At 45.6% G+C, this 16,148-nt stretch overlaps 1 protein-coding gene across 2 annotated transcripts in view; it reads right to left on the bottom strand.

Annotated features, from left to right (window-relative positions):
* Nucleotides 1-13,768, bottom strand: part of PFI (tubulin folding cofactor E / Pfifferling (PFI)) — a 38,176-nt gene extending 24,408 nt beyond the window's left edge. For both annotated transcript variants that reach the window (XM_086812653.1, XM_086812652.1), the window contains exon 1: nucleotides 13,367-13,768. In XM_086812653.1, the coding sequence (XP_086668779.1) occupies nucleotides 13,367-13,733 (367 nt within the window). In that variant the 5' untranslated portion in view covers nucleotides 13,734-13,768. The remainder of the gene's footprint in view (nucleotides 1-13,366) is intronic.
* Nucleotides 13,769-16,148: the final 2,380 nt, after the last annotated feature.

Below are 16,148 nucleotides of genomic sequence, written 5' to 3' on the forward strand. Positions count from 1 at the left end.
GACGCAGCCAAACACACTCAACAGTAGTAGTGTAGGCTGCTATGTACTCTGCCTCACAAGACGAAGTGGCCACTGTGGTCTGTTTCTTGCTTAGCCAAGAAATACATGAAGAGCCAAGAAAGAAACAATTTCCACTAGTGGAATGTCTGGTATCAAAATCACCAGCCCAATCTGAATCACTGTAAGCGTATAACTGCATGTCACCCCCCTCAGGATAAAGCAATCCAAGAGACAAGGTACCCTGCAAATAACGGAATACACGCTTCACAGCTTGCCAATGTGACAACCACGGGCTGTGCATGAATCTGCTCAACTGAGAGACTGCATATCGAATATCTAGCCTTGTATTACACAAGTAAATAAGGCACCCAACAGCCTGAGCATATGTAGTGGCATCAAAGGAAATACTGTCATCTTGTAGTGACAGTTTCATCCCAGGCTCCATAGGAGTACTAATAGGCTTGCAATCCTGAAATTTAAACTTCTCCAGAAGTTTAGCAACATACCGTGATTGCAACAACCCAATGCCTTTGTTATCCTGCACAAACTGTATGCCCAAATAGTAATGTACAAGCCCCAAGTCAGACATGTCAAATGTCTGTTGCAGTATCTCTTTAAAAGCTGCAATTTTGTCATCATTTGATCCCATGAGCAAGAGATCATCCACATAAAGACTGATGACCAGCAGATCTGTCTCTTCTTTCTTTACATACAGAGTGGCTTCTGATGGACTGTTCACAAATCCCTGAGTGAGTAGGAAAGCATCTATTTTTGCATACCAAGCTCGTGGAGCTTGTTTCAAACCATACAAGGCCTTTTTCAGCCTGCATACTTTCCCCTCATGACCATGTTCTGCAAATCCCATGGGCTGAAATACATAAACTTCCTCCTCGAGGTCCCCATGTAGGAATGCAGTCTTTATGTCCAACTGGTGAACAACCCAACCACGATGTGCAGCCAATGCAATGACACATCTAAGTGTCGACATACGGGATGTAGGAGCAAATGTCTCCTCATAATCAATGCCCTTCTTCTGTGCATAGCCCTTTGCAACTAGACGGGCTTTGTACCTGTCAATGGATCCATCTGCATGTCTTTTCAACTTATAGACCCATTTAGTACCAATTGCTTTCTTGCCTTTGGGCAGATCAACCAAATCCCATGTTTGATTCCTTTTAATAGAATCAAGCTCATCCTGCATGGCTTTGTTCCAATGCACATTATCTCGTGCATCCACAAATGAATCAGGCTCATCATCATCCTGTAAACTGGCTGCCATAACCAGATTCAAATCCATGATGTGTGCATGCTCATTGGTCCGTGTCTCCCTACGAGTACGACCAGCAAGAGGACCCTCTAAATGGCTGTCCTGTAATGTCCTCAAATACCATCTAGGTATGTGTCTGACCTGTGGTGCCTGCTGTCCTGTAATGTCCTCAAATACTGTGGTGCCTGCTGCCCTGTAATGTCCTCAAATACCATCTAGGTATGTGTCTGACCTGTGGTCCATGATGTGTGCATGCTCATTGGTCCGTGTCTCCCTACGAGTACGACCAGCAAGAGGACCCTCTAAATGGCTGTCCTGTAATGTCCTCAAATACCATCTAGGTATGTGTCTGACCTGTGGTGCCTGCTGCCCCATATTTGGTTCAGCTTCTGGCTCATTTTGCTGCTGAATTTCTGCACCACCTACATCATTTGCTGGCTGTCCTGTACCCTCATGAGTTGGATCACCAACTGTGTCATGTGCATCAGCAATGCCATGGACTTTCTCAAGACTAAATCCAGAAGGGGCAAGCAGATAAAGACTATGAACCAGTAGAAGATGGACATGGAGCAGGACTTGGAGCAAGGCATGGGTCAGAGGGGCTGTCGGCTGCAGGACAGAGGGTGCTGGCTGCCAGAAGAGAGCTGTCGGCTGACGTCAGCAAGGTGTAGGCAGCATGCGCATCAAGATCAAGGAGGAACACCCAGTCGGCTGAATTAATAGAGCATTTAATGCATTAATACTGGCCGACCAGCAGTCGGCCAGCTCCCACCTTGTCCAAGACCCTATAAAAGCCACCAAGTGCTCAATGTCTTATTCATTCACTCCCACTAGGGGTGTGAGTCACTAGGGGTCCCATAGGGGACAGATTTTAGGGTTTATTACCTTTTTATGAAGGCAGCCCATGGCTGTACAGATATGTACCTTTTTGTACCATAGTATATACTGAAATTCCAGCACTTCTCACTCTCTCTCTCTCTACTCTCTCTCTACCTGCGTTTTTGCATCAGATGGTGCTTGTCTGCATCAGAAGGTTTTCAAGAGTGTTTAGGGCTGAAAGAAGACTACCCAGAGCTTCCGCGCGTTACATTGGTATCAGAGCATCAGGCTCAGCAAAGCTAAACACTGAATCAGTCCCATATGATGGTGTACAGGTCCAAGGTACAGGAAAGTACACGGATTCAAAGCCCAAGGCAAGAACACAGATCGGGAAGAACTCCCAGGAGGTTTGTTGGTGGTGTTCCACAGTGCCAGATGGGGATGGCAGTTCCGTGAGCCAGATAGGTTCTAAGGGAACGGTCCCAAGGGAGGTTGATCCTCCAAGGGTGGTGTGAGAGTGCCAGACTCAGTTCCAGGAACGAAGACCAAGACGGTGTTCAGAGTCAGGGCAAGGAATGGATTGTGGACTAGAGGAAGACCAGATGCATAGATCTTCATCAGAGACAGAGTGGTTTGGAGAACAGATCGGATTTTCAGAGAAAAAAGGTTTGCCAGGGATGGATGATGACAGAGGGATTTCGGAACAGGATTGGGATGATGACAGTCATCCAAGAGCAGGTTGGATTCCCGTCATCAAGTTTAGCAGAGGGGGATGTCATGTGCATCAGCAATGCCATGGACTTTCTCAAGACTAAATCCAGAAGGGGCAAGCAGATAAAGACTATGAACCAGTAGAAGATGGACATGGAGCAGGACTTGGAGCAAAGCATGGGTCAGAGGGGCTGTCGGCTGCAGGACAGAGGGTGCTGGCTGCCAGAAGAGAGCTGTCGGCTGACGTCAGCAAGGTGTAGGCAGCATGCGCATCAAGATCAAGGAGGAACACCCAGTCGGCTGAATTAATAGAGCATTTAATGCATTAATACTGGCCGACCAGCAGTCGGCCAGCTCCCACCTTGTCCAAGACCCTATAAAAGCCACCAAGTGCTCAATGTCTTATTCATTCACTCCCACTAGGGGTGTGAGTCACTAGGGGTCCCATAGGGGACAGATTTTAGGGTTTATTACCTTTTTATGAAGGCAGCCCATGGCTGTACAGATATGTACCTTTTTGTACCATAGTATATACTGAAATTCCAGCACTTCTCACTCTCTCTCTCTACTCTCTCTCTACCTGCGTTTTTGCATCAGATGGTGCTTGTCTGCATCAGAAGGTTTTCAAGAGTGTTTAGGGCTGAAAGAAGACTACCCAGAGCTTCCGCGCGTTACAAACTGTGGAATGAAACTCCATAGGTAGTAGACCTTCAAACACATCATTTTCAGCCTGATTTGCCTCATAACCAGCCATGGATATTTCTGATTTTTCATCAAAAATCACATCCCGACTAGTGAATATCTTCCTGGATAGTGGGTCATATAACCGGTAGCCCTTGCTCTCACGGCTATACCCAACAAAAATGCATTTCGTGGCTTTATCATCCAACTTCCTCCTCAACTCTTTGGGTATGTGTGCATATGCAAGACACCCAAAGATACGAAAATGCGATACAGAAGGCTTGCGGCCATGCCAAGCCTCAAAAGGAGTAATGGATACCAATGCCTTTGTGGGACATCGATTCAAAATATGACAAGCACACATGACAGCTTCCACCCAAAAGATATGTGGTAGCCTTTTTGCCTTTAGCATACATCTGGCCATCTCCATGAGTGACCGATTCTTCCTTTCTGCAACCCCATTCTGCTGTGGAGTGTAAGGAGTAGTATACTGATGTTTTATACCTCTACTCCCAAGAAAGGAATTCAGCATATGTGACATATATTCCCCCCCTCGGTCAGAACGGAGAGTCTTGACCTTGCATCCTGACTCTGTCTCAGCAAGTGCTACAAAGGCCAAAAATGCATCATATACCTGTGATTTCTGTGTCAAAGGATAGACCCAGCATATACGAGAGAAGTCATCAATAAATGTTGCAAAATAGAAGCAACCACCTAATGACTTCGTCTGCATGGGACCACAAAGATCACTGTGTATAAGCTGCAACTTTGCAGTTGCTCTTAGAGCCTGATCACGTGGGAAGGAAAACCTATGCATTTTTCCCAAAATACATCCTTCACAAATGTGATCTGGAGGCTTCTCCATGAGAGGTAGATCTGTAAACATGTTATGTCGCTGCATAAGCATAAGACTACCAAAATTTACATGCCCCATGCGAGCATGCCATAACTCCGCATCAACCATAGCTCGAGTAAGAGTGAATGCATTATAAGCAGACTGATCCACTGGCTGAAATGCATCCAACTGATAAAGTCCATGACATAATGTACCAGTAAGCATCAAGGTCAAGGCATTAGCTTTGTCTCTGACCATGCATTTATCATCATCAAAGTGGACTTGCATACCACAATGTGCTAAAGAAGAAATGGACAACAAATTCTTCTTTATCCCTGGTACATATAAGGCATCTGTAAGGTGGAGAATGGAGCCATCAATGGCTGTGAGCTGAATCTCCCCAATGCCACGAACTGGATATGAAGCATTGTTGGCACACTGAACAGGTTTGCCAACAGGGGCAGGGGCAGGGCCAACATGACTAAACAAATCCCTGCGAGATGTGATATGCTTTGAGGCGCCACTATCAAAATACCAAGTACATGCATGCTCTGTCATACTGAGTGCCTGTGAAGACCAAGAGGCATCATAGCTGCATGTATAAAAACAGTAATCCCTGTCCTCAACAAAAGAAGCAGTCTCTGGAGGAGCTTTAGAAGCATCATTAACAGACATCCCAGCTTCCTTTGCCTTCTCTTTGGCAATCCTCTTCCTACATTCAGTGATGTAGTGACCTGGCTTCTTACAGTAATGACATTTGCCCTTCTTCTTGGGCTGTCCATCACCTTTCTTGGTATCCTGTGAAGAACCACCATCACCTGAATTTTGATTTGAACTCTTTGGCTGAGTTTTTCCTTTCCCCTTTTGACCTGTAGTAAATGCCTGTTCAGCATTTGTGTTCATATTCATATTCTTCCTCATTTGCTCCTCTTGTAGTAAGAGAGCAACAAGTTCCTCATACTTGAGGGGTTCAACAGCATTCCTCATGCTGAGGTTCAAAGAGGTATGAAAAGCCAAGTAAGATCTTGGCAAAGAGTGCAAGATGGTGGACACAAGCTGTGTCTCAGGAATAATCTCATCCACATTGATGAGTTGCTCTCTCAAATCCTGCAGCTTGTTTAAGTGGCTAGACATATCATCTCCTTCATTCATTTTCTGATTTTCCAGCTCTCTTTTCAAAAATGAGATCCTAGCCTCATTACGAGCAGCATACATCTGCTCCAAAGTCACCCATGCATTCTGTGAAGAGCCAGCTGAACGAATATGAGGTATAATGGACCTCTGTACTGACAATGCAATGAGTGACAAAGCTTGTGCATCCCTGGCATCAGATGTCTTTTGAGCATTTGTTCTTTGAACAGGCAATGGCTGCCCTGGAGCCTGTACCCGTTGTCCTCATCCACGAGCACCCCCTTGGGGAGGAGTCTCTGGAGCCAATGGACCTGGACGAGGTTCATCACCACTAACAAAATCCCAAAGACCTTTTGCCACAAGCACATTTTTCAGCATAAAACTCCACAAGGAGTAGTTCGTGCCGTCCAATTTGTCTTCCTTAGACAAATACGTGAATACATCACTCTGCTGTTGATTTGCCATTATGCCTACGCACAATGTTGTACCTGTGTATCAAAAAACCCAATAGCAAGAACCCTGAAAACAACTGTACTCCACTGAATACAGTTCACCCAAATATGCCTGCACTCTCAATCCTCTGAATGTGCAGCTCAATGCACCAATGACTGAGTAAAGCAGCAAATGGCGTACACAATGCCAAAATGCCCCAAAAATGCCCAAATTTACTGCACCCAAACTGTGCAAAAAACCTGTATAGTTCTTTGCTAGAAAATATGCCTGTTGTGCCTGTAGTTTTTCACAGAGAAAATAGTATTGCCCAAAAACAGAATATTTAATGCTTACCACAGATTGACTGAGCAGGTTGTGGTACATATGCAGGTACAGTCCACCAAAAAGAACACGTACTGTTGACTGTACTGTGCAGGTACAGTCGACTTGTACTTTACAGGACTGAAGGCGACTGCAGGCTAATACTTTTCAGGTACTGTGAAGGTACTGATGAGGCGGCGCTGCTGTGCAGGTACTGACAAGGCGGCGCTGACGTGTGCTGACTGGTACGGAAGGAAGGCGACGCCTGACAGGTACTGAAGTTGCACAGTGTAGAGCAAGGCGACCAGGTATAACCCGTCCAGGTACAGTACGGTGCTGCAGTAGTCGACTGAATACAGTCGACAATCGACCAGCGCTGACAAGTACAGTCGACGCTGACTGTACGGAGCAGGTACCGAATGCACGACTCCTGCTGACGGCGGCGAACAGGTACGGCAGCTGTACGATTACTGCAGGCGGCGCACAGATGTACGGGCAGTTTATGAAAGCGACTGTGTACAGCAATGGCAAGCCTTCAATGCTCTGATACCAAATGAAGGCAGAAGGGGTGTTAGGGTTAGGGTTTGGAGAAGCTGCAAACAGGCGTGGAGGCCAACAAAGAGAGAACACGACTTTAGTGTATTATGCTTGATGAAAAAGTGAAGTACAATAGCCACATAATAGTGACCTAAAGATATGTGTTCACATGTCCGGCCATAAAATGTGCCGGGTGGACCAAAACACCTATAAACTGAATATAAGTGAAACTAAGCTAAACTGGGGGAAAAAACCTCCACTAACTGAAGTAAAAAGTGCCCCAGTAATCTACTGATGATCACTAGCACTCCTCTGGGTGCATACACAGCATAAAACCCAACATCGATCAAGCTCTCGTTGGTGCTCCTGAGCGGCGAGTTCAGCTTGACGCCTGTCTTCTTCGATCCTGCATTGGGCTTCCTCATAGTCCCGTCTATCTGCTTTTTCTTGCTGCTTTCTTGCTTCAGCTTTTGCTTTTTCTTCTCTCCATCTAGCCTCGTCTTCTCTTCATTGTTGTTCCATATAAAAAGAAGAGGGAGATGTAGTCGAGGGTTGCTGGAGGCGGAGAAGGACGTGCTGCTGTTGCCTCCCAAGAGTTGGAGACGCTCCATGAGAAGCTGGTTTTGAGCTCTAAGTAGAGCTATGGTGTCTACTATAGTCGGAAGAGCTAGGTCTCCTTCGGGTGAGACGTCTTTCGATTGATGGGTACTCTCCTCTGTAGACATGTTGTTTGTCATGTGCCTGTCAATGCCATGTACCTTCTCAGGGCTAATCCAAAAGGGGGCAACCAGTAAAAGATAAGTAGAACTAGGAGTTTGGAGCATCTGGTGCAGTAGAGGCCAGTGTGGACTTGTAGCAGGGGCATGGAAGGATAAGGTTGAGCTGTCGACTGCTTGCAAAGGTGGGCGGCTGGACCAGTTCAGAGGCAGCTAGACCAGATCAGAAGCGGCTGGTCCAGATCTGACACAAACGCAGGTTTTGTATGGATTATGCCCACGACTATTACAGTAGTCGGCCAGTTCTACAATGATTCCAAGGCCTATAAATAGGCACGCATGCTCATTGTATAGGCCATTCAATCCCCTAGGGATTGGGTCATTAGGAGTCCCATAGGGGGACAGAATTTTGGGTGTTATCACCTTTTCTTCAAGGCAGCCTAGGGCTGCAGACAAGTACCTTTTTGTACTATAGTAATATACTGAATTTCCAGCATATCTCTCTCTCTCTCTACTCTATCTATATCTGCGTTTTTGCATCAGCATGTTGCCATGAGTGTTTAGGGCTAAAAGAAGACTCCTAGAGCTTCCGCGCGTTACATTGGTATCAGAGCATCAGGCTCAGCAAAGCTCAACACTGATTCAGTCCCATATGATGGTGTACAGGTCCAAGGTACAGGAAAGTACACGGATACGAAGCCCAAGGCAAGGAACACAGAAGCGGGAAGAGCTCCCAGGAGGTTTGTTGGTGGTGTTCCACAAAGCCAGAGGGGATGGCAGTCCTGTGAGCTAGATAGGTTCTCGGGCAACGGTCCCAAGGGAGGATTATCCTCCAGGGCAAGAAAGGATTGTGGACTAGATGGAACAGATGCATAGATCTTAGTCTGAGACAGAGTGGTTTGGAGAACAGGCCGGGCTTTCAGAGAAAAGGGTTGCCAGGGATGGATGGATGACAGAGGGACTTCGGGAAAGGATTTGGGATGATGACAGTCATCCAAGAGCAGGTTGGAATCCCGTCATCAAGTTTAGCTGAGGGGGATGTCATGTGCATGATCAATGCCATGTACCTTCTCGGGGCTAATCCAGAAGGAAGCAGCCAGTAAAAGATCAGTAGAACTAGGAGTTTGGAGCATCTGGTGCAGTAGAGGCCAGTGTGGACTTGTAGCATGGGCATGGAAGGATAAGGTTGAGCTATCGGCTGCTTGCAAAGGTGGGCGGCTGGACCAGTTCAGAGACGGCTGGACCAGATCAGAAGCGGCTGGTCCAGATCTGACACAAACGCAGGTTTTGTATGGATTATGCCCACGACTACACTGGCCGACCAGCAGTCGGGCAGTTCTACAATGATTCCAAGGCCTATAAATAGGCACGCATGCTCATTGTATAGGCCATTCAATCCCCTACGGATTGGGTCATTAGGAGTCTCATAGGGGGACAGAATTTTGGGTGTTATCACCTTTTCTTCAAGGCAGCCTAGGGCTGCAGACAAGTACCTTTTTGTACTATAGTAAGGTACTGAATTTCCAACATATCTCTCTCTCTCTACTCTCTATCTATATCTGCGTTTTTGCATTAGCATGTTGCCAGGAGTGTTTCGGGCTGAAAGAAGACTCCCAAAGCTTCCGCGCGTTACAATGTTGAAGTCAGTGGTCGTGCCAGAACGCAATCTAACCATCAAAGGCTGCCCTCACTCTAGGATACGGTGTGTGGACAAGCTGAATCTGATACCAATGTAACATGCAGCAGAAGTATTCGTAATTTGAGGATCCTATCACACAAATGCTCACATCGTCTTCTGTATCTTGAGTTTCGCGAGTTTAGCAATCCACTTTAAGGGCCCCCTACCCCGTTACCGGAATAGTATTTGCTTTATTACTTTGAAGAGACCGACAATGGACTGACCATAAGCCAAACACAAGATTTAGAAAGACCAAGAGTTGGGCTGAACTCTACACAACTATAGAAGCACCAATGATATCCAATCTCGAGCCTACGCACTCTTCCCAATGGATGTAGGAAGGCTGCAAATCTGAGGCTGAGTTTCGCGAGTTTAGCAATCCACTTTAAGGGCCCCCTACCCCGTTACCGGAATAGTATTTGCTTTATTACTTTGAAGAGACCGACAATGGACTGACCATAAGCCAAACACAAGATTTAGAAAGACCAAGAGTTGGGCTGAACTCTACACAACTATAGAAGCACCAATGATATCCAATCTCGAGCCTACGCACTCTTCCCAATGGATGTAGGAAGGCTGCAAATCTGAGGCTGAGAGAAGGAGCTGATTGGGACTGTTCTAGACTATGTATGAATGCTGAAAATGAGTATGAATGCTGAGTTTTAGCTTCACCAAATGGCTATAACAAAACAATACATATGAGGGTGCTGAAAACTGTATGAGTGCTGAAAATGCAAGGGGTACTGAAGGCTGAATGCTGTAGATGCTGCGTTTTACTGCATAGAGGCTGAATTGCTCAAGCGTTGATGCTCCTAGATGCTGATGAGGAAAACGCTGAGGTATGAGGTGCTGAATTCTGCAATCGCTTTATGCTCCTTGTGCTGAAGGCTCCAAGCAATGAGGTCTTCAATGTTGATTATGATATGAGTGAATAAATGGATGATATGCTGAGCTAATTATATGGACATGGGGTGCTGGTCGGCTGGCTACAAGGCTGGCCGACTGCACTTGTCCAAGAAAAATATAGAAATGATGTAAAAAATGCCCAATAAATGCTAAAAAATATGAAAATAATACTGGATAAATACTGATGACTGCTAGATATATCTGAAGGCTTCTGCAATGGTCTAGATGGCCTACATACATACGGAATGAATGCTATGCATAAATGCACACATGTCCTGATGTAAACTCTAAGGCTTCTGCTGACTCTACATGCATGAATGCATTTCTTCAAGTGGGTTAAGGGACTTGGACTCACTGACTAACTATCTAAGGCTGAGAATAACCTACGTAGCTCGTGCCCAACTTATTCTGGACTGAGGATTACAATGGGGTCATGGCGTACGACAATTATCATCCTAAAAAGACACTAATAATGTACAATGTTGCACTGATGATGATGATGAGCCATCTTGTCACCATGCACTACAGTGCAAAGTGCATGTAACAAGACACAACTAGACCTCCGCTAAAACTAAGCACAATTAGTATTAAAACTAAATACAATTAGTATGAGGAGGAAGAAGAAGGAATGCAGGGTGGGAGGGTGGGAAAAAACTAGAAGAGGAGAAAAGAAATGGATCTCCAAGGTTTAATGGCACCACATGTGCTGAAAACACAGCTCTATGAAAAACAAACACAACCTGATTGACGAAAACGCAGCTTTAAAAATGCAGCTCCCAAATCTAAAAATGCAGGTATTTATGTGCTGAAATCTGTAAACAACAGGTTCTTGAAAGAAAACGCAGGTCCTAGAGCAGTTCTAGGACCTGTAAACAACAGGTATTTATGTGCTGAAATCTGTAAACAACAAGTTCTTGAAAGAAAACGCAGGTCCTAGAGCAATTCTAGGCTCTGATACCATGTGAGAAATCTGTGCTACTGCTGTAAATCTGAAAACAGAGAATAAAACAGCATATATGTGTAGACCGTAGATTCAAGAACCTGAATATGAATGAAGGTAAAGCACGAGGGAGGCCTGTGAGTGCTAGTATGTACTAGTCGGGGGTGAAATCAGAGATAAAATGATGTGGGAATGAGGGACCTATTTATATAGGTCCTCATGAGTTGGTTGGCTAGGTCCTATAGACCGGCCTAGAAAAAAATCCATAAAATGCTGAAAATTGCTTTTAAAAAAAGGGCACCTAAAAATGGTGCAAAAATAGCAGATAAAATATGCAGTGCAAATGGGCCAAATACAAGCATGCAAGGAGTCCATAGGGGATGAACAATATTTCCAACAACATCTTTGTCAACCCAAGCATCAATCTCAGCTTGAGGAGAAGTAGCATCAGGAGAGGCATTAGTACTAGAAACAATACCCCATAGCCGATGATACTGAAGGAGAGTCTTCATCTATAGTGCCCAATCAAGATAATTGGTTCCATCTAAGATGAATTCCTTGGGCAATTAAGGAATGGATGAAGAGATGACAGTCAGTGTAGAAACCATGGAATCCTCTTCTTGAATTTACAACGGAAAGGCTGTAAGTAGCTACCCGAAGGTTGCCCACTCCTCCCTAGACGCTAGGTGAGGTGAAAGAAAGATGTAGAACTGTACTCCTACAGGAGATCAAGGCACATGGGTGAACACATGACCCGACCTGATGCGCGATGAAGTAAGGGAGGGAGAGGCTAATAGAGCAAGTGCACGCTGCTACCATTGGTCCGGGGTAGGGACAGAATACAAAATTAGGAGAGAGGAGAGGGAGGGATGGGGTTTTAAAAAATGCAGGTGCTGCTGCTGTAGGAGCAAAAAAACACTCATTTGTGCGATGAAGTATTGAATTGTATTGAAATAATTATGAAGGCACATTGGCCATGCTTATATACATCTCATGTAGAGCAGTCGGCCAGTAGCACTAGAGGAAAAATGTCCACAACTAATAAAAATGCCTAAAATAGCCTAAGAAATATGGGAAAATCCCTAAAAACATTAGATAAAAATCTGGATTAAAAGGGGCATAAAATGGAGTAAAAGAGTCCAGGAGATGGCATGTCCAACATGACGGACAATCTCTCTAGGTGCCCAATTCCACAATCTCTCCACACGGTTGAAGCGGCACACCCATTAGCACTTATTTGAAACGCAGTAAGAAGCTGCATTTGTAGCTGCTCCCTTTATCCTCTATGTAACAAAGGACATTGTTGTCATGTTCTTGATCTTTAAACTCCTTTTCCATCACATTGTCCAACCACGTCTGCAAATGGTGTGAAGTTATTGAAAGAAATTGCAATGCCAAGCTGTCAAAATGTAGTTCTAGAACTAACAAGCACATAAAGACTAAATCGAGATGGCTACAAGTCTATGAGATGTCTCAAGAAAATTCCCTTGTGATTGTGCCTCCAAATGAGCTCTGACTCGGTCTGACAGACTAGTATCATCTATCCGTATAAATCAGTCCTTGCAAAGAACGTATGAAGGAGTGTTTGGATGGTGTATTCCGACCTGCAACTGTGCTTTTTCAGCACTCACCACATGCAAGTAGAGAGCAACATACCGTTAATCCTCATGGTTTGTGGATTATCATACCTCTACATAGATGACCGAATCCCTCTCAACAATAGCACCCAAAATGTTGAGCAATGGAGTAAAGCATGATCCTATTCCTCCATCTGTTGCGCTATGTACCATGCATTACCAGATCTCACTTAATATACATAAGACATATAACCTGCACTCTCTCTCTCTTTGGTTCCACATCCCCAAAAAAATGTGCCATACATCATTTCTGGTAAAAACGGGAAAAGTGCCTTGGTTTGAACCTGCTGAAAATGGGCTTGAAAACACCCAATGGGGTTGCAACACATGTTTGTGGAGGAACATTACGTCAACATCACAACGCGACTCTTAGCATTGCAACTATCAGAGAAGAAATGACTCCATGTCTACCTACCTGAAGTCATCAGGACATGTGATGTGACCTAAAATCTTGATGATGATTTGACATGTACAAGGAAGACTATTGCCAGTTGCTTGTGGTGGTTCGAACCAAACTATATGTGAGAGATTGACAATGTGAGTTAGAAGTGTGATGTATAAGGTAACCTTGAATAGGGTGCATTCACTATAAAAAGGAGGAAGGTCACGATGTTAGAAAGAACAGGAGCTCGTCAAAGGGCTCTAGCACGAGTGGTGACGCCCTTGCCTACCGATGTGTGGGCACACCTTGCACATACATAAATATAATCTCTCTCTCTCTCTCTCTCTCTCTCTCTCTCTCTCAGAGGGCTTACCAGCATCTTCATCCTTGGTTTCACCTCTGTATCTAGAGACCATTGCATCAAGGAGAGTACGACCGGGATTGAGGAGATGGGGTCGTACGAAGGAGCCGGATGTTTCTTCTTGTGCGTGGAAGTAGCGCGTGCCGCTTAGCGAACCATCGTGGCGGCCTTCGCCGGAGTCCCAGTCCACTCCGATCCACAGGCCCTGATGGCCCTCCACAAGGCCCACGTACTTGACCGTACCCATCTGCAGGCGCTTGTCTGTGCTCGAGCTCATCATCACCCTCTGCCCCACACGGAAGGGAGCTGAGACATCCTCTCTTGCCATCCTGTTGGCAGTGACAATGGCAATGCTTATGGTTTTGGCACTGAGCCGCATTTTGAGAGCTGTTGGGAAGAAGTTTGATCGACACAATGCCACGTCATGCAAGAAAATAAATTAATTAAATCGACGGGCCAAAACAACGTTTTCTTTTTTTTTTCTTTTTTCTTTTTTTTTTCAAAAAAGGGCTGATGAATTATGAAAAGAGAGGGGCAAAATTACAAAGGCCACGTGTCCTTAATGCCGCGTGGACATGCATGATTCGAAAAAGGAAAAATTACAAAAATACGCTGAGTCAGGGGGATCCGAAGAAGGACCAGCCACTTGGCGCACACCAAGCACGTGGAGGCATGTGGGCCGCGTGGGAGGGGCGCTGGGGATTGGCTAGTCTTCATCCTTGTGCATGAACGACGAACGGCCTTGCATGTTGGTTTCGACCGCCTTCTCGATCAGTTGAGCCTTCCTTCCTTCTCTGCCTACCGCCGGCACCTTCTCTCGCTCGGGCCGCCTGTTGGTGCTTGAAGGGGATCTGCAACTTACTGAATGGCCCTTCCTCCTTTGTCTCTTCCGGCTCGGTCTGTTCTGGCTCGGTCGTCGCCTCTCCAATCTGAGGGAGGGCGGCGTTGATCCTTGTTCCGATTTGCAGGCGCCCCTGAAAGCCAGCCTTCTGAGCTGCGTCATTTCTTTCTTGCTCTTGATTCCAGGTGGTGGGCTCTCCTGGAGGCTGAAGGCGGACTACCCCTGGGAGTCTTGTATATTCCTATCCCTTTGTGACCGATTGGTATCGATTCTTTGAAGGGATCCCTTATGGGACACCTGGATTTTCCTCTTGATTCACAGTAAGCCTTCCTCTCTTGATGCTGGATAAAGTGTTTCGTTCTGACCCTTTCCTTCTTTGCAGGTACAGAGAGGGTGCTGAGGCTGGCACCGGTCCCTTGATGATTTGGGGTTCTGTTTTCGATGACTCTGGCACATCGTTGTCATGAGGTTGTGAACATGCCTGCTTTGCCGATATGTGTTAGCCTCTCCATGAATCCTGGTGGACAGTACGCCGGTGACTCCATAATGTCGACAGGTCACTTTGCCTTAGCTGCCTTTTGACTTCTCTTGGTTGATTAATGACTGCATGTCTGGTGATGCTCTCTTCTCCTGTGAGGGGAGGGTTAGGGTAGTTTACTGCATCCTTCTGATAGCTTCTATTAATGCTCTGTCTTTTGAGAGGATTAAAAGGATCTTGTCTCTGGTTTTTTCAAGTTGATTCATTGTGTAATCTGATTTCCTCTTTTGTAATTTAATCATCAGCCTATTCTCTAGCTTGAAAAGGGCTTGTGTTTGGTTGTTCCAGAATCTAATGCATGTTGTGATTAAGCATTCTGCTAGGGGAGGACCCTTAATTTCAGGATTATCAAAAGTGGCAGCTAACCTCTGCAGCCATGCATGCCAAATGTACTCGCACCTTATTGCATTCCAAAGAGATGTAGAGCATCCTATATTTTCCCCAAGAATTGTGTTCTTCCAGTTTATTTCTTTCCCCCAGCTTAGAATAACTGACTGTAGCTCTTTGTAGGATTCTGAGATGTGCTTGCAGTGAATAAAAATGTGTAGATCATCCTCGGGGAGGCCACATCTGGAACATTGATCTGTGGCAATGTTGAACTTGGCTGCCTTACACTGGGTCCAGATGGCTCTGTAGGCAATCAGCCATGCGAGACAAGATTTCTTAGGTTCTATGTGCTGACTCCACAACTCCTTGAGGCAGCTGTACCATCTTTTCCTGTCCCAGGCTATATTCCATCTGCGGTTCAGAGTAACCTGGATAGGGGGGGACTTTTCAAGAGAGGGAATGGGAAGGATGGGCTTATTTTTTATCCAGCGCAGGGCCAGGACGTTGAATTTGGGGGGACTGCTGATTCTCCAGATTTCCTGGGTATTCCATTGGAATGTTCTGCTTTGTACTAGATCTAGTTCTGGGGTTCTGCAGTCGTATTTTCCTACCAGCTCTGCTCTTGTGAGCCAAGTACCGGTGAGGGGGTTAAATATATCTGCCCAAGTAGCAAGTCCTTTCCTGTGCAGATTGAGGGCAATTTTTTCTTCTTCTGGTTCTAGTAGAGGCTGAGGGAGAAAGGACCACCAGCAGGAGTCGGCAGCTATTAACCCTTCTGATTTTTTGTCATTGAGATTGATGGAAAGTGCTCCTTTAGCTCTGAACCAGGCTTTCTAGATTGAGGTAATAAGATGACTCCCTTTGGGGGTAATGGGATGTTTTGATGCTACTATGGTGGTCATGGGTAGATTTACCCATTTATTGTGTCCGGTAATAGTAAATCTGGGGAGGTCTTTGACCAGAAGCTGAGCCCAATCTTCAGATGGGTTTTCCAAAACTCTGATTATCCATTTAGCAGCCAATCTGTCTGCTAGCAGCCGGATGTCCAGAATCCCCAGACCTCCCTTGATTTTGGGGACCGTGCATAT

The sequence above is a fragment of the Cibotium barometz genome, chromosome 18 (assembly GCF_041138505.1).
Source record: "Cibotium barometz isolate CiBa-2024 chromosome 18, ASM4113850v1, whole genome shotgun sequence".
Classification (NCBI taxonomy): Eukaryota; Viridiplantae; Streptophyta; class Polypodiopsida; order Cyatheales; family Cibotiaceae; genus Cibotium; species Cibotium barometz.